The sequence below is a fragment of the Hydractinia symbiolongicarpus genome, chromosome 9 (assembly GCF_029227915.1).
Source record: "Hydractinia symbiolongicarpus strain clone_291-10 chromosome 9, HSymV2.1, whole genome shotgun sequence".
Classification (NCBI taxonomy): domain Eukaryota; kingdom Metazoa; phylum Cnidaria; class Hydrozoa; order Anthoathecata; family Hydractiniidae; genus Hydractinia; species Hydractinia symbiolongicarpus.
Window position 1 is genome coordinate 4,769,732 of NC_079883.1, and position 18,380 is coordinate 4,788,111.

An 18,380-nucleotide genomic window follows, 5' to 3' on the forward strand; every position below is an offset into this window, starting at 1 on the left:
ACAACAACTAAGATGCTAAGCTAAGCGAATAAAAAGAATAGAAAAAAGTATAAACCGTGTCTTTTTACATCGAGAATTAAAAGACCTTTTCTCGATAAAATGACAAATTGTCAAAAATATAAACTTTTGTCAGGAAGTAATAAAATATAAAGTTCCGTCAGTAAATTTTGTAAGTCCATGTTTGTTTGCTGAGATGCATTTAGTGGGTTATCGCACATCTCTTCTGGTCTGGATTTTCTCCCAATGATGATTCACGTCTAAAACACCACTAAATGTCACACCATTTCATTTTTCTCTTGTCAATGCTGGATTCATGCAGAGAAAATTATTTCAACCGAAGCGACATCTTTTGCTTAACCCCAGACAACATTAAAGTAGGGTTTTGTGACAAATATGGAGGGCTTTACCAATAAAATTTGTACAAAAATATTTCTCATGTGCAATCTTGTATTCAGTGCCCTTGTCTCTTTTCTCTAGGGCATTAGAATAGGAATATAAGCTACCTAAGATTAGATTGATTGTCTCTTGTGTTGTATAAGTGACTGCGCAAATGCCTCTGTTAGACGTTGCAATTTCTTGTAGAAAAGTTTAGTTAGTTTAGGAAGTTAAAGTAATTAGAAACCGATTCAAAAGAAAGAATTTACTGCGTAATTTTATGCCCTTTTTCTTAGTGTTGGCTGCGCTTTAAACCGTTGCACAATCTGATCTTTATGGTTTATCTATATTAAAATACCCGTATACGTCTGTCTGTCACACAAAATGGTAGCTTAGCTGCGCAAGTAGCAAGACGCACCAAACAGTATAAAAAGGACGGGCGAACCCGTGGATTTTCCACGGGTTAACGACTAGTTAATTTAATTGTTTCAATAGACAGCAGTGATTTAATATGTCATAAGTGGAGCGCTACATTCCAACTATTTATAGGATAAACAAATATGCGTTATAGCCGGGAAACTTAACGTCTTTTTTTATTTACCACCGAGAAGAGGAGCGAAGTGGAGAAATATTTTGCCGTGTTTTGTAATAAATTGATCATTTTGTAACACGTGACGCGTTTTGTAGTAAATTGGTCATTTTGTAACACGTGACGCGTTTTGTAGTAAATTGGTCATTTTGTAACACGTGACGCGTTTTATAATAAATGGATCTTTTTGTAACACGTGCCGTGTTTTGTAGTAAATTGGTCATTTTGTAACACGTGACGCGTTTTATAATAAACGGATCTTTTTGTAACACGTGCCGCGTTTTGTAGTAAATTGGTCATTTTGTAACACGTGCTGCGTTGTGTAATAACAAAAGGTGCAAATTGACGCATTTTGTAATACTATAATGCGGTTATTAAAAGAATAACTTTTATATTTAGAATGGCAACTAATCTCCCCAAAAAGTTATATTTCACAAGGATCATAATTATCCAATTTCCCAATTAGAATCACTGGACATGGATCATCATCACTAAAGGATTTCACCAAGACACGCACCAAACTTAATAGTTATAACCCGAGAGTCAAGGAAAACTTTGTTTCCACCATGTCATTTGCCAAAAATTATGTTTGTTAAAAAATAAGACGCTTTTAAAAGAAAACGCAGCAATTTCTTAATTACGCGGCGATCTTTTGAGATCAGACACAGACACGATCAAACACGACTTTTTTATTGAAAAGCAAATTCTATATTTACGCTCACTATATAAGGACGTATGTCAACAATACGGTAGAGACACATTTAAACTTAAACTGTCTGAACCATCTAACAGACTTGCAGTGTCACACATGCCCCTTTCCTCATATAATAGATCTTTGACGAATTTAAAAAGATTGCGTATTTGATATTTTCGGCGAATACTTGATTACCATCGATTTGATTAGATTGGACAACAGATCATTTCCATCAACATAATCAACGGTGAGGGGTCCTACATAAGGGCCATACATTTCGCCTGCTCCATTCAATTCAGTGTAAAGTTCCACCTTTACATCTTCAGGCACCTTCATACTTTTCAATAAATTGCTTGCTTTTTTGTCTTTAACGATTGGCATCCATATAGAGTTATCGATGTTATTCCACGACTTCAAGTTTGTTGTTGTGTATTCACCTGGCTTTTTTTCCGTGGTCACGTAGGCATAATCAGTAAGAGATATTAGACTAAGCAGACCGTAACCATTTACGACTTTAAGGTTAACAACTTTCCCTTTAGGTTTGCCTTCTATCTCACTTCTTATCACAGGAACTTCTTCGCAGTAACCCTTCAATTCTGGTTTTTTGCAAATTTTGACGAAAAGTTTTTTATCGATAAAGTCATCTTGACACAGAAGGTTATTTTCACCACTGCAAAGGAGCCCTTTATCTGCTTGCTTTTTGACATCACTTTCTGCATCATTTTTGTATCGATACACAGTGATGGTGTCCCAAGCAGCACTACCAGGAAGTTCTGACATTCTTCTTGGGCTAAAAAATGGTCCCCAACGGACATTCGGAAGTTGCTTTTTAAATTCGGTGCCGACGTATCCAGTTCCTACAAACGCAAGATCAGCTTCGTCGCTTGCTATGCTAATGTTTTTACCTTTCCATAAGGTTGGAGACTTAATTTTTTCCAATTGAATAACCGTCTTTGGTTCTTTAAACTCCACCATTGTACATGCTGAGGTCTGGTAATCAGTTTCGTCAAGATTATAACGGTGTGTTGCGCACATTTTGAAGAACTTCTTCTTTCCAGCGTCACTGGCAGCGATGGTAACTTTTGATTTTTCTTTAATATCTTGAACTTTATCCTTTTCGCGAAGGGCGAACAGCATCCCCATAGAACTTGGTCCTATAAGTTGAATCGGTGGGTCACTTTGGATATCTTTGTTACCTGATTTGTATGTGACGGTAATAGATTTCCCTATTGGAATGTAAGCTGATCTCCAGTTGCCTTCCTTTAAGTTGGTTGAGTCTGTGTTTTCTTCAACGTAGCAGGAACCAAGCAATGATGGCTGACTGCAGAGCATTACGTCATTGAGTACTTCTTCCATCATTATCTTGTCACTGTACAGGTCATTCAAGTAAGACGACAAATGCTCGTAATTGCCTGCATAGTTGTGATAATAGTTCACGGTATAGCGCATTTTGTAGTTACTAAAAGGACTAAGGAATGGTCTGAAAATTTTTTTGTTGTGTTCCCTTGAATTCTGTATCATATCCAAGAGTAATTGCATAAAGATAAATGCTTTCCTTTTTGATGATGTTTCCTTATCATTCTGTGTGCCACCTTTTGTCGATGTTGATGTCGAACTCTTCGGACCAGGTTTTTCATCCTTTTCACCGATGATTCCGCTGATTGCTTTAAGGCTTTTCAAATATGTTTGATAATGGAAGGAGCTTATCTTACTGTACAGCTCATACATTCCTAGACACGATTTAGCAAGTGAGTGTTTTTCTTTTAATTCCTCTGGAGTAGGTGTGGGCTCTTGCTCTGTAGTTCCAAATTTATTAAATTGAAATTTCGAGTTCACTTTTTTCATTTCAATCTCGAAATCGCAGATCTTGGAGATTTCGTATTCAACTTTACCAAGTAGTTGAGAACTGGACATTAGGACCTTGTAAATTTGAGGTGTGACAACATCAAACATGTCTTCCTTTACTTCTGTCAGTCCTCCCATTTCATCCATTTTGAATTTCTTTTGCTGCTCCTCATTGGCATCCTGTAGTTCTTTATCATCAAAATGGTCAACAAACTCTAAATGCTTTAAATACAAGTCGGTCAATCGTTCGTAGCCATTCCATTCAGCTTTTAATCCGGATTCTTGAAATTTCTGTAAAGCCTTTTCAATAATTTTTTGTAACTTTGTAGACTCATCGACTTCTGGTTTCTTCAATCTTTTATCAATGAGAGTTAACCCAAGCTTAAACAGACTTAACGTCATGACGACAGCGTATCCAACTGGGCCACCAACAACTGTAGCCAATCCAGAGACAATGGTAATACCAGAAATCGCCATGCCGAGCTTGTCATTTTTCTTGTATTTGTCATAAAATCCTTCAACAGCATTAAGAGAGGTTTCCACACCGCCTTAAAAAAAATAAAACAAAAAAATTACTTTGCGAAGAAGCAAGGAAATAATATTAACGAAATTGTCAAATCAAAGGACGATAGCTATATTCAGTTCAAACAAGTAGTTTTTTTTGCACATACAACATGCTCGAAGTCTGACCTTTAGCTTTTAGCATATCCGTTGCTGTAAATTCATCAATATTAATTTTTCCAATCTCTGCCTTTAGTTTACTTGTAGCATCCTCAACTTTCTTATCAGAATCTTTAGCATCTTGGGTCGTTGCTGCTCTTTTATAAGAGTTTCCAAGGACCACCTATTAAGAAAAACATTCAATTACTGTGCAAACTGTTACAACATAGTCAACTTTATTGAAAAGAAAACTGGTAAAATGTGAGCAAAACCGAAAACAACAATATGACTTATGAAATAGCTACCAAAGAACGACGTTTTTGGACTCTTACAATGGTTGATCTTAAGCCTTTAATTTGGTCTACATAACTTTTAAGCTAGTCTAAGGCTCCAAAATCGAAAAATTCATGTTTTATCTCTTACGTGCAGTTTACTCAACTTCTAGCTTGACTTCAAAAGTGTAAAAGCGGTAAGTTTAGCTGAAGTTTCAAACATTTTTGGCCGAAATGTAGGATGGCAGAAGTCAAAGCTGCTATTATTAATTATTTTTCTGTATCTTATTTACAGAAGCTGCAACACGTGGCTTAAAAATCATTTGCTAATCACGTGATCCAAACTTTAACAAATCAATGACAATCAATGTTTATTTTTTACAAATAAAAATTGGAAAGGGTAGAGAAAAAATTTTACTGTTTTTTTTTTCACGGAAAAAATTTGGAAGACTTGAACATAAAAAAAGGAATATACATAAGAAAAAACATTTGTTTTAACAAAATTCATATGGGTTTTTGAAAATCTGTACGAACCCAACCTTGTCAATGTGTTCAGCTACTTAAGGTTTCAGATTAGGTTATATCGTTACATCTAAAATCTTAAGTTGTATTAGTTTTAGCCGAAATCAGCACGCCCCGATTCCACAATTTTATTGTCCCATAGAGCGGACTTTGTGAAAAATGCAGCTTACACAATTTCATCATTGTTTACGATGTCCTACGATGAAAAACTTTTGCAGCCTACCAGCCGTTCGGTCAATTAGAGGAATAGCCAAAAAAAGGTCATTTCCACAATTATTTTTCCAGGGTTGTAGTGGTTTGGAAGTAGGAGTCCACTTTTATCCAGTGAGCCTGTAGCTATTGCTTGAAATTTGTATGTTTTTTACAGCTCCTCTCTATTCTTCTTTGATACTAATCAAAATTTTTGGGGCTCCGAAATGACATGAATAACATTTATTTAGTTTTTTTTGTGGTAAAGTTTTAAACTCGTTTCCAGGGAATTTTGCCTTGTTAATTAGTTTGAACGGCTCTGTGGCCAGAGACCCTAGCCGAGGACAAGAGCGACAAAGCCTCACTATGGTTTGACTTACCTTCTTGACAGAAACTGCATCATCGTCGTCCAATAAAGAAGAAGCTTCTTTAAGTTGAAGATTATCAACATGAGTTTCAATTAATTTATGGTGTTTGCTCCTGTGTCGCCCAGTGACCACTATTGTGCATAGCGCTACCACAAACATAACGTTTAATCGACGCATTGTTGGTGCTAGTAACGAAAACAAAAGTCATTCAAACAGTTCACGTAATGTATTTAACCTCGGCATTCATGAGATAATTTAAATCGACTGTAAAAAGATAGATATATTGTGGCTCAACAAAATTGGTGTTGGTGCAAATATTTTTTCAGTGTATGGGGTAAACTATTACGACTACTTAATAACATTCACTTATTTTGCATATTTTTTTAAATTTTGTAGTGTTTGAGAATAAAAAAAAACTCTTTCCGCACCAGCTTGATAAAAGTCACAACTACCCGGAGTTCCACACAATACTAATAAAACCTCGCCTTCGCTTACGAAAAGTGTTTTTTCACTTTCCCTCTAAACAGAGCGAAAAAAAGGCCAAACAAAAAACAAACTCACCATTAAGACATTCAGTAAAATCAAAAGATATTGAAATACGTTTTGTTTGTGACAAATTAGTTGAAGTCTACCTGAAGATACATCGAATGAGATTCTTAAAATAAATAGTTTCTAAATCAATTAACGAAGCGTGACTATCGCGTTCTTAAAATTAAAAAGCTTCACTGCACAGTTATGTTTTCAATACACTTTTTCTGGTCAAATTCTTTTTTGTATTTTCTGCTCAATTTTATAAGTTATAAACATATGATTTGCAAAAAAATCTTAGCATGAAGACATTCAACTAAAAGAAAATGAAATTTGTTTTTGTTTATAACACATTTAGCGTCCAAATACGTATGGATACAATGAAATTTTCGTGAAATGAAATTACCGAGAAATTTAACGAAGTGTGACTAAAGCGTTAAATGAAACTTCATGGGTTTTCAGTACACTTTTTCTGGTTAAACTCACTTAGATATCTGTCTTGGGTCGTAAACAAAATTTATAAACAAAAAAAGAATACTGTACAAAGAATATAAGAAAGTAACAACAACCTATTCGCTGCTAATAATGCGATTGCTTAAAATGACGACAAATTCTTATATTCTTGCAAAAGTTTCACTGGAAAGAGACAAGGAAAACTTTCCAACGCCGATAGAATATTTATCAGACCTGACTAATTTATCCAAGCACAGATTAACGACATAATGTGGTTCTCTTTCATCAACTGTGTAATTTTTATTTGTTTGTTTAGAGGTTATGTACGACAGATTGCTATGAACGTTCTAACAGAAAAAAGAAACACTTCAGTCAGCATGGAATTATCCAACGATACTACACTACCGACGGCATACATTCCCATACTAATAGGCTATCCTTCCTTTGATAACAATTCTTTTGATATATAGCCAGCATTTTTACGCATATGTAGAAGATGTTTTTGTTATGTTATGTAGAAAGAGCGATCATTTATTAGAATAAAGGCGTTTGTGGCATCAATTCGCAACGTCAAACAAGTTAGTCAAAGTATATGCAGCAATTCGTGTCCAGAATTTTGCCCTGCAATTCAAATTTCCAATCTATTCGACATCATCCTTTACACGAGCAACAGATACACCTAATGTCAGGTGGTATTAATTTACAGGCCAACAGAGCTTCTGGACTCTACGAATCTTTGATTCTTTTAGAACTTACGCATTCGCAAGTGAAGCAACAGCTCCCCTTAAATTCAGTGACGTTACCTCAGCATTTTTTAGGTGTAAATCGTCAATTGTCATGGCATATTAAGAAAAGATACCGTTGTAGTTATCCGTTAATAAACGCAATGCTCCATTCACGTCTCCTTTCATCATTGAATTTTAAAATATTCACCCCGTTCTCAAGATCCTTCTTTATGTTAAATCTAATTTGAGTTCTAATACTGTTTTAGCCCAAAGCTGCTTCAAAAATAAAAACTCCCCGGCATTCAACAAATCTTGTACATGTTGAAAAACAAAGAACTTACTTAGGAAGGCCGATACAACATATGGAATTCATCTAGTCCCAGCTTCGTATGATATGTTTTTTAAAACTGTTAAGAGCTAAATAAAATTTGCTATCGTTGTTTTCTGAGACGCTGATAAATTACTTCGGACAGTATATCAACTTTGACACAGTCATATGCACAGAAAGCTTTAAGTAAATCTCAAGATCAAAATAAGTCGGATGGGAAACATTTCCTGAGTTTGGGACCAAATATTTTATCCAATCAAGAGAAATTGGGTTTGCATTTCAAAGCATGGCGCCAAATATTCAATAGAGTTCAATTAAAGTTGCAAGAAAGTTTTTTTTTTGTTTTCCACCTGGATCTGTAACACAGTTTATCTGTACTAAGCGCTTAACCCAGCCTGCAATGTCATGCCTTTTAGCTAGTATAAAAGAATTATACTAACAAACCCGTCAGTACTAGAACATTACTTCTTAACCACCCCGTTATTTCCTTATTTCGTGAATCAATAAACCGTAATATCTCCAGAAATTAATTCATTAAAAATAAGAATTCTGTTCGATCGAGACAGATTGCTGAGATAACATATTTAGCCAACATACAATACCCTGCATACCTAGCTATACATTCAAGATAGCTAGAGCTACCATGTTAAAATGATAAATTCTCTGAAAATTAAATATGTATATTAGCTAGTCAGTTATACATTTACTTTGAACATTTTTTAAAAACATGGAAAATAATATGATGATATTAGGCGGCTTAAAATTAAAAAAAATATTATCTAAAATGATCTGGTGTCAGTAAAAGCAAAGTGCCCTAGATGGGAGTTTTTCACTGGGACATTTTATATCTAATTAAAAAATTGTTGAAAAGCTCTTTGTATACGTACAGTAAAAAACACTGTTTTCTCTAGTAGCTAAGTTTGATAGCACTATATTTTTCTTCATATAATTATGCTCGGTAACTACAGGATATGACAGCTTGTTAATAGGTGTTCCGTGAAGGTGTTCTATCACCCCCACCCCTCCCCCAATTCTCACATCCCACTCACGACTTAAATCAATGATTTTTAATACATTTTTGGTACTTCGGAGTATGAGATTTTTGTTGACACTGTCATTAAAGTTTAATACAACACCTTGGCAGACATCTCAATGAAGATAAGTGAAAGAGCTTTTGAGACGAGAATGCGATGAAGACGTCCAACTCGTACGTGTGACTAGTCCAGAGGTCTCAGTAACGCATTTGTCATGTCATTTGCGTCAGAATTTTAATAATGACCTGAAATCTATCTGATATCTCTTTGTTTTTAGGTCAAATTTGAAAATTGTTTTGTGAGAACCCAAAACGGCTTCTTATGATTCTAGAGATCAAAATGAAACAGCAAAAAATACAGGTTTTGACTGGCTTTTGAAACCTGATTTTGTGTTAGATTTAGTGTTATTAAGTTCTATTAGGGGTGTAATACTTCTATGCGGAATCTATAGTCTGAGACTTATATTATGAAAAATACCTGCTTTACTTCCCAGGATCAAAGAAATCTGGTCATTGGATGCGATTTTTTGTGTCACATTTACGCATTTGGAGTCTTGTATCTACTATTATAGCGATGTTGTAAATTTGAGTTTTGAGGCTTATGACATGAAATCAAGCACCTTTTTTTGCTTTATTTCTGTCCCAAGGTAAGTCCCAACACAAAACACGAATGCGAAAAGTCTTCATAATTACACTCACAAACATATTGATTCCCTATTGATGTAAGAAAATATTATATCTCCTGCATTACATTGTTGAAATTTCCACTACTGCTTTTACCCATTTCATCTAAACGATGTCTACCTACTGAGAATAACGAAGCTGGGGTACCAATCACTTTACCCTTGTCTTCTGTTCATTGGAATTTATGTCTTTCATTAATTTAAAATAATAGTCCAGTTAATGACAACAGCAGCCTAGGATAACGTTTTTATTATTCAAATTTCCAATATGTGTTTATATTCGAGCACATATATTTTGAAATTAAGCATATATATTTATTATTGAGCATTATTTTTTAAACTTGACCTTATACATTTGGCCAATATTGTAATATTGTCAGTGTTGACATTTTTCATTTTGGAACTCACTTATAGGATATTTCGAAGTATTGATATTTTCCAGAAATCTGGGCGGTGCTTTTAAGTTTTTACCTAGGCGTTGGGTCGCGTTTATTTGTTTTTATCTTATCGACAATTTTTTTTTGGTTTCGCCGGTTTATAAAAGTCGGTGGGCCGAGTTGCATTCTGGTCCTCAAATTATATTATTTAACAGTTCTCCATCACTGTTACAAAAAACAATGTAAAGTAAGAGACTACTAAAGCTTTCGTTCTCGCGCACAGGAAGAAATCGATATTTTGATCATGCGTCGCAGGTGTTTTATATCAAAATAGTATCCTTAGGTGAGTATCTTACTGCTTTCAAAGGATAACCTTATTGTAAAATATCTTAAGATTTAAGATGTACAAAAAAATAAGGTGTAAACAAATAGATGGAATCCAGCGTGACGTTATTTGTTTACTTTTCCGTAGTGTATATTCGTAGCTACGCACTTTTGCCCATTTTTGAGTACGTATATGTTTATCCGCTATTCGTACGTAAAGTGCTTTAGGGTTAGGGTTAGGATTCTTTTTCCTTTTTTCTACGTATGAATAGCGCTAGGCACTATTAATACGCACTTTATGTCATATTAAAGTGCGTACGAATATACAGTTCCTTACTTTTCAGCAGTAAGCTTGCCCTGGCATTTGCCTGGCATGAAAAAAGATACTGGGAGGTCCTTTACTGTAGATTTCTTCCAACGGGAACATCGTTAGGGTTATAAACTATTATCGAATGTAGGTTGATGCCTTCTGATATATTTGAATTCATTAAAAGTCCTAAGAATGCCTTTGTGTGAAGAAATAGACTGATAATTACTAAGATGATGCTGACTTGCGGAAAGCGCTGTATACTGTATATGTAAGGGCGGCTGCGGGCGTTTTTTCAGGGTTTTTTCAAGGTTTTTGTCTGTAACCACCTGGAAAAGCATGGGCACTTAACCAAATGCCACAGCCGAAAGAGTTTACCACTTAAAATGTAAACAACAGAATTTATCTATAGGCTAGCTAGCTCATAAGTAGCTGGGAGGGTAGCTCATTATTCAAATCAGGAAACTAATGCTCATCTAAGAAAAAGTTTCCAAATTGGGGAACTCACGGTTTCCTATTTGGGTAACCATTACCCTAAAAAGGCGAGAAATACAGAAAATATTAGCAAACCAAAAGTCTGTGCATAAGGTGATTGTAGGCAGGTCGTCATCAAATCAGGTAGCTAGGTCATCAGAGAAAACCGCTAAATGCAGCAATCAAGATATTCGTAAAAATAATAAAACCATAAGTGGTACGCAATAGCAAAATCCATCAAGTTTGCAGTAAAAGTTTTAGTAAATGCTACAGTTCATGGTACAATTTCGCCAGCAGAGATACAATTTCGCCAGCTGCGTTTTGGATTATAAAAAAAGTAGAAAGATATACTTAGTAATTAGTGCAAATTAGGCCAATATTATTTTTAAACCTTTTGTTATTCGCATAGTTAAAAAAATGGGTTTACAAAAAGAATCTCCTCAGATCTATCAAAATAAAATCTCCCAAAGTTGTACCACCCTTTCAAGAAAAACAAAAATCGAGAAAACGTAGGTCTAAAAAAGATTAAAGCAATAGTACACAGAAATTTGCACCTCTTATTTAAACATCATCCATAGAAAAGGCGTACATCATTAAAAATTGGTATAAATGCACCACGGTGGCATGAATGATATTTATTTCTGGGAGACGAAATTGTATCTTTCGCGAAGTTGTACTACTGCACGCTAACTGAAATAATTTTCTTAAATACTTTGTTTTCTTTTGGATTGAATAAAACAGGAAATTTCTTAGTGAGAAAATAATATGGCAAATGTTCTATTTGATATGGATAAAGTTGTTCTACAAGATACAGAATTAAATTAAACTGGCGTGATGATGTAAAGTGCTGACTAAAGACTTTGTTTCTGATTTCTCACGTCAACCGTGGTATTTATACCATGATTTCAGGATTCCATGCTTGGCAGCTTACCCTGTGTGTTAGGGGTGCCTTCCATACATGCTGCCATACATAACGTCCTTTTGACATTTTGGGGGATGTGGATCAATGTGTCAAAGTTATTTCTATAGCTAATTGATACACTGCAGAGGATTTAAACTGGTCCTTTGCTTCTTTTTTATAACAGGTGTATAATATACAGACCAAGACTGAATATTTTATTTTAAGAATATGTAAACAAGACGAAATCACAACAGCTTCAAATTACCACAAAAGTCATGGCCTTTAAATAAGCTACTTTGACTTGTGGCATGGCAGAAATTTTGAGGAAGGGAGGGTTTTTCAAAATAATCCCTCAGGCGGTGCACTACAAAAATTTTGGCCAAATAAGAAGGTCATGTTTTTCCACAAAATTTCCTCAAAGAAAAAATTATTGTAGACTCCTTCTGCTATTCCGTAAAATAGCCTTAAAAAACAGTAAAAGCTTTCCCAACAGGAAAACCAAAACAAAACAGCTTACAATAAATAAAAATTGATAATTGATTGATAAAAATAAGTTTAGGTATTAAAATTATTCTTTAAAACTTTGCTCTATTGTTTTTAAATTTTTGACAAAAAAATCCAAAAATTTTTCTATGGCTCTTGCTCCCTTTTGAAAACCATTACTCGTTTTTTTAAATGGGATGAGTTTTAAGGTATCTTCTGAACTTTATAAGAACTTTATAAGTTTGGGGGTGGATGCTGTTCACGTTTTTTTTTAAATTATGTTAAACCTTTCAATGTGTGTCAGTCGATGATGCAGAACATTGAGAAATAAAACGTGAAAGAACACTTTTTATGTGCAAAGGTGCTGACTCACTGGAAATACTAAAAAGCCATAAAGGGTCTTTCAGTGGAACTTTGGTAAAACTTCTGTGTTTGAAATAGCCAAAATTTTGCCTGTCGAAACCCAATAAAATATCCCACAATGCCCAAAACAAAATTTTAGGAATGTTTTCATCAGTACTGTCGAAATTTTTATGCAAGCCTTTTTAGCTAGCAGGAAATCCAGGATAAAAATAATGTTTTTATTCTAAAGTCGATTTGTGAGTGACCCCTAGAAACAAACCATCCTTAAGAAGTATTTGTTAAATTATTGTCTGGTCTTGTTGATTACAAGTGATAATGGCCACAATGTCGTTCATGATCCTTTATCATACATATCATAAAACACCATGGGTAAACTGAGAAAAACAATGTGGCTTAATTTGCCATCACTATATTTCACCCCCACTGGACATTATTTTACTTAGACACCATTTAAAATAGGCACTGTGATAAATTGGTTATCAGTGGTATAATTTGCAATTCTTGGGGTAATCGAATGTTCTTGAATTCACACACAGAGCATGTCTCTAATAGACCACAAGAAGACTTGGGAACGCGTATGTGAAAAGCTACAAACCATTGCAACTCTCTTAAACCGGCAACCAACATGATGAATAAATCATTTCCAAATTTTAACTCAAGTGGAGATGCTTCTACACAAAGTCCATCTAGTGTTCCTGAATTTCAAAAAGCTCATCTCCGACTTAAATTAAATCAATCAAAATTATTTTTCTGAAGTTTAGACACAAATTCATTTTTCCAGATGAATGGTCCCAAAATGCTTTATTTTGTGAAATAATGACTACGTTTTCCTGAAATTTACAGAATCAATTTTTGGGATGCTAAAGATTCAGAAATTTTAGCAGAAGCAAAATCAGTTGCCTAACATAGCTTTAATATATATATTAGAAAGGCTCAACACCTTTCTTGTATTACTTCAAACATGTGGATGAGTACTTATTTGAGGAAGCTTTTTAAGATCTAAAAACAATTCAAATATATTTTTACTAATAAAATTTTTTGACTTGTTCATAAACAAAAGTCTATAATTTATATGCTTTAAGGATGTGTTTTGAGTACACAAACTTGTTTTTTTTCACCTTTTGGTGTTGCATTATAAATCATAATAAACATTGTAACCATACAAATTTTATTTTGATAGGTGAAACGGACCACAAAATGGGGATTAAAGATAACATTTTAAAGCACTTGAACGATCATGCACTTGGAAAAGCTCGGATATTTTATTTCTTTTATGAAGCAATCACAAGATCTCTTCCAAGGTATCTGGGACTGTATTACAAGCACACATTGTTGTTGTCTCCACGACAAGTAGCCATATTGCTTTCCGCCCGATACTTTACATTACTATTTGGCTCACCCTTCCTTGGATCTATAGCTGATAAAATGAATCGATATCGAAATGTTTTGATTATTACTTTACTTGCATTCCTGACAACATATATCATGGTACCGCTTGTCGAGCCAGTGGATAATTTTCATTGTATGGACCACGTATATAACCATTCCCTATCTGCTAAAACGTTCAAACATGAAACTGTGAACACTAACGTACATGTTCACACTTACTTAAATGAACTAAAAACAGATTCAGTAGGAAATAATCATTACCATGGCAATTTAATGTATGATTTGTTTTATACCTGGCCTTTCGATACATGGGAGTACTTGGAAACAGACAGAATAACTCGTAAAGTGTTCACCACACTACTTATAGTGACCATCATCGGGGAGTTCTTCGCTTCACCTGGGGAAACATTCGCAGACTTGTATACTCTGCAGTCTTTGGGTAAAGATACTAAAAAGTTTGGTCTGCAGATTATACCTGGACTTGTAGGCCTACTAATTATCTCCTTAACGTTTTCAATCTTAACGAATACAAACGTTGATTTGAAGGATGACTTCTGTCATATGGGACATGTTATAAACTATTCTCCATTTTTATTTGTTATTTACTTTATGCTGTTTCTTTGTATTGTTGTTGGTTTCTTCTTCAAATATACACGTTCTAATGATGATCGACAAACTGAAGATCGATGTTGTTGTCGATGTAACTTCCTCAGTACACTTCTGGTTTTGATTAAAACCCCAACATATGCAGCGTATGCGGTAGCAGTGGTATTTAGCGGAATGGCTGTAGGCATTAAAGATTTATACATCTATCATTACATCACAGAGATTGGCGGCCCTCTGTATATGTTACCGATTGTTATTATTGTTCATTTTGTATCAAGAATTGTTGCACTGGTGTTATCTCCAATGTTATTAGAAAAGTACGGCCACATTTATATTATCTCAGCAGGTTTACTTATTAATGGTATCACCTTCGTTGCTTATTCTGTAATTGAAAACCCATGGCTGATTTTTCTTGTGGAGCCCTTCGAAGGAGTCAGTCAGTTATCTTGGGTTGCTATAGTCACATACGCAGGAAGTCCAGATAAAATCGGAGCGTCGATTCAAGGTGTTGTGCATGGATTTTATCGAGGACTTGGAATTTCAATTGGTTTCATCGTAGTGAGTGTTTTGATATTAAAGTATGGATATCTTGCTTTGTTTTTGGCGCTCGGGATTATTTATTTTCTTGTGTTTGGATTTTACCTCGGAGTGACACATGCTTTTCCAAAGAAAGAGACGATAGCAGAAGAGTATGGTGGATATATGTTAGTGCAAGAACGAGATGAAGATCATTCTGGTGACGAAAAAGTAGGGTACGAATATGAAAAATTAGATACCTCATTTCTTGAGTAATCTGATCATTTTTTTTTCTTTATGGTTTTAACTTTTAGTTCCAATCAGACCGGAAAATTATACGAACCATAGATTTTAGGTTCGAAAAAAGTGACGTTTAAAAACATGTACACAATTATAACACGATTCTTTGTTGTCGTGTGCCGATGCCTTTCCTGTTTTTTACTATACAGGAATGCGATTTTCTCCTTTATCATTTTTTCCGAAATTTTTCTCGTGTATTAATTTCACGAATGATATCTTAAAGACTACTTCGCGAGTACATAATTCGCGAATTTAATCTGCGAAAAGTCGCGCCCAAATTAATTCCTGTAAAAAATAGTACAATTAGATATTATTCCCAATACAAAAAGTAAAATTGAATATAAAATGTATTTTTGTTTTCGTAAAAGTTTTTTTAATTATTTTTTTATTTTTTTTATTTAATATGTATTATATGTGTGTATTATTTATTTTTTATTTTATACTTTTTTAATTTTTTTGGAAAAAACCTATAGGCTCTATATTCCCAGAGTCTACAAATTTCAAGTATTCTTTGATGTCGAGATAAATAAAATATACTGATTTTTTTTTTTAGTAACTATTTCTTTCTTTGCTAATAGGTAACTCTTTTCTTAGATTTAAAGGCGCGAAATTCAATATACTATTTAATTTGATATACATACTGTTATAATATTTCGAGGAAAAATTATTTTGCGGTTTCGCTTTTTTTGCTAATCGTAAAATTTAATTCCGCAAAATCCCCTTAAAAATGAATGCTAAATAAAGGAAAAACTAAAACCTATACTCACTGGAGATATAGATAAACGTTTTGATCATACGCGAAGATTAATTTTCGTGAAATTCGCTATTTTTTGTAACAAAATGCAAGAATTGGAGAATTGGATAGTTTTTTGTTTAAAAATCGCATGGGGTAAACAATTGTTACATTTTAGTAGCGAGTATATTTTAGTAGTGATTTTATTATGTAAAAATGGTTTCACTGGCACTACATGTTTTGGGGTTGTTTGTGCATAATTCTTCCGCAAATTGTTTTGCATACATAAAATAGGTGGGTGGAAATGAATTAGGGCGGAGAGGGTGAAAGGTAAAACTACCTTTAAAAACTGAAGCCATCATAGAACAGGTACTCCTCTTACAATTATGCAGAGAGTATTGTGTCATATTTTCTCTCTAAATACAACACGAACGAGTGATACGAGTCGACTTCCTTGTCCGGTGGCGCTACACACAATCGTCTTCACAAACAATGTAAGGACCTTGTCCAACTATTTATTTACTTGGCTATTCAAACTAGTTATGTTTTTTTTTTGGAATTTATTTACAATTTAATATATAATAACGAATATCAATGTAATTGTAGCTGGCACTACCTCTAGTTAAAGGGAAAGATAAAATAATATTTCTATTACTGTGTCGTTGTTTTATCCCTTCCACTAATCACAAGATGGAATCAAGGTAAAAAGAGCATCCCGAATGATAACAGTTGCTCGAATCCTCCCTTAACGTAAAGTTAATCGATTTATTTTGAAACTTTGATGATTGATAGCCGTGTATGCTTGCCTTCTCGTGTTGTTTCTGGAAGGGAAATTTGAAGCTTCCTTCATTCAACTTCTAAATGCGACAAATCCGAACCCTACCGGCGAGGTTGTTTTTAACTAATAAAAACATAACACGCATTATACCTCTAAAAATGTGACTAGCAACGGTTTGAAAAATCTTGTAACACATTTAAGTCAACACATGAAACAACTATTTGTGCAAAAAAATAAAAACATTTTTATTTTCGTTTTTTTGTGCCTCGTTATATAAATTTCAGTGAATTTTTGGCGTAAGAAAATCAATTTTTTAGCGTGTAACTTTTCGTTATTCCCCCCAATTTGATAAACCTGAAAAAAAAAAAATGTCACAGGTATTCGGCAAAAAAACGTCACTAACAATATATTGAAAAGGAGGCTACTACAAGAAGTTAAGAACGTCGTTTCTATGTAACACCCACTCCGAAGTGCCTGGTACTTCATATCTTAGGTACAAAATATTAAAGAGTGCTTATTTTTGCTGACACCAGCGTGCCTCAATTTTACCATATTTTGGATCTTGTGGAACGGATTTTACCGTAATGCGAGCATTGTGGAAAGTGCCGCTAATTCATTTTTGACGTTGGTTACTCGGCCTACACCCTGCGAAGTAAAACTTTTGAAGCATACCAGCTGCAGAGCAGTTGCCAAGTAATGCTGTTTGCCCACTTCGATGAAGAGCCAAAAAACAAATTCCCAACTATTATTCGTATTGTTGTATCTTCTGCGCCCGCGTGAATATCCGGGTTATTTTTTTAAATTTTCGTTATTAATTCATGTGTTAAACGGTGTTTTAGTCTAATAACACTAAAAACTGGATGTCAGTTTACAGACATTTTAAGATTGTCAGGAATTAATTGGGAAGTTTGAAACGTATAAAGATGAACACAATTTGTGAAAATTATTTCTTGCAAAATGTTATTTAATTTAGTTATTAAAAAGGCTGTAGAGAATCGACTTTTTAGATAATTAAGGTGGGTAGTTATTTTCCAGCTGTAATTATCACTTTGAAAATGATACGGCTCAAATACTTCTTTGAGCGCAACACAGTATACTGTAAATTTCAATCTAACGTAGTACTTTCCCAAAAATAAAAGTACGATAAATGTGGTATTACACTCTCACAGGGCTTCATTCTCGTTAACTTGTACCACATCAATATTCTTTCAAAACTTAATTCGAAAGTAAAATTTTAAAAAACTTTGCATTCAACTCAATTTTTAGACGTGAGGCCGAGTTTGTTTTCGTGTGCGACTGTAGTGGAATTACTTCTCAAGGACAACAACTTTTAAATGGTCACATAATTTTGAAGATCTGACAATACAACGTAACTAAGATTTCTACGAAAAATAAAATCTTTATTACTTTCACAATCACAGGACACCGTCGTCGTGTTTCCAAAAAAAAGAAAAGAACGAAAGTAACTAATAAATTTCTACACTGTTTCCAAATACTGTTTGTTCCCAAAAACAAGGTTCATAATTGGGCTTGTAAAAGGTTTCCGAGCTTAATCAAAAAATTGG

The 18,380-nt window shown here is 34.2% G+C and overlaps 2 protein-coding genes across 2 annotated transcripts; one reads left to right on the forward strand and one right to left on the reverse strand.

Moving 5' to 3' along the window:
• Positions 1–747: 747 nt before the first annotated feature.
• On the reverse strand, positions 748–6,168 carry LOC130657624 (uncharacterized). The gene is made up of 4 exons (XM_057460615.1): positions 6,076–6,168; positions 5,527–5,699; positions 4,194–4,347; positions 748–4,051 (listed from the first exon to the last, which is right to left on the reverse strand). The coding sequence occupies exons 2-4, from the start codon at positions 5,689–5,691 to the stop codon at positions 1,809–1,811; spliced, it is 2,562 nt and encodes an 853-aa protein (XP_057316598.1). The 5' UTR covers positions 5,692–5,699; positions 6,076–6,168; the 3' UTR covers positions 748–1,808.
• A 3,413-nt stretch (positions 6,169–9,581) lies between these two features.
• On the forward strand, positions 9,582–16,688 carry LOC130656377 (major facilitator superfamily domain-containing protein 6-like). Its single transcript, XM_057459215.1, has 2 exons — positions 9,582–9,984; positions 13,674–16,688. Exon 2 carries the CDS (start codon positions 13,691–13,693, stop codon positions 15,278–15,280), a length of 1,590 nt encoding a protein of 529 aa, XP_057315198.1. The 5' UTR covers positions 9,582–9,984; positions 13,674–13,690; the 3' UTR covers positions 15,281–16,688.
• The last annotated feature ends 1,692 nt before the right edge of the window (positions 16,689–18,380 follow it).

Bases quoted from the DNA above. Each gene is read 5' to 3' on its own strand.
- LOC130657624 (XM_057460615.1), bottom strand. From the start codon at position 5,691: ATGCGTCGATTAAACGTTATGTTTGTGGTAGCGCTATGCACAATAGTG. The intron at 4,348-5,526 runs GTAAGTCAAACC...TTTTCTTAATAG, and splicing joins ATGCAGTTTCTGTCAAGAAG to GTGGTCCTTGGAAACTCTTA. The intron at 4,052-4,193 runs GTCAGACTTCGA...ATTTTTTTTAAG, and splicing joins GGATATGCTAAAAGCTAAAG to GCGGTGTGGAAACCTCTCTT.
- LOC130656377 (XM_057459215.1), top strand. From the start codon at position 13,691: ATGGGGATTAAAGATAACATTTTAAAGCACTTGAACGATCATGCACTT.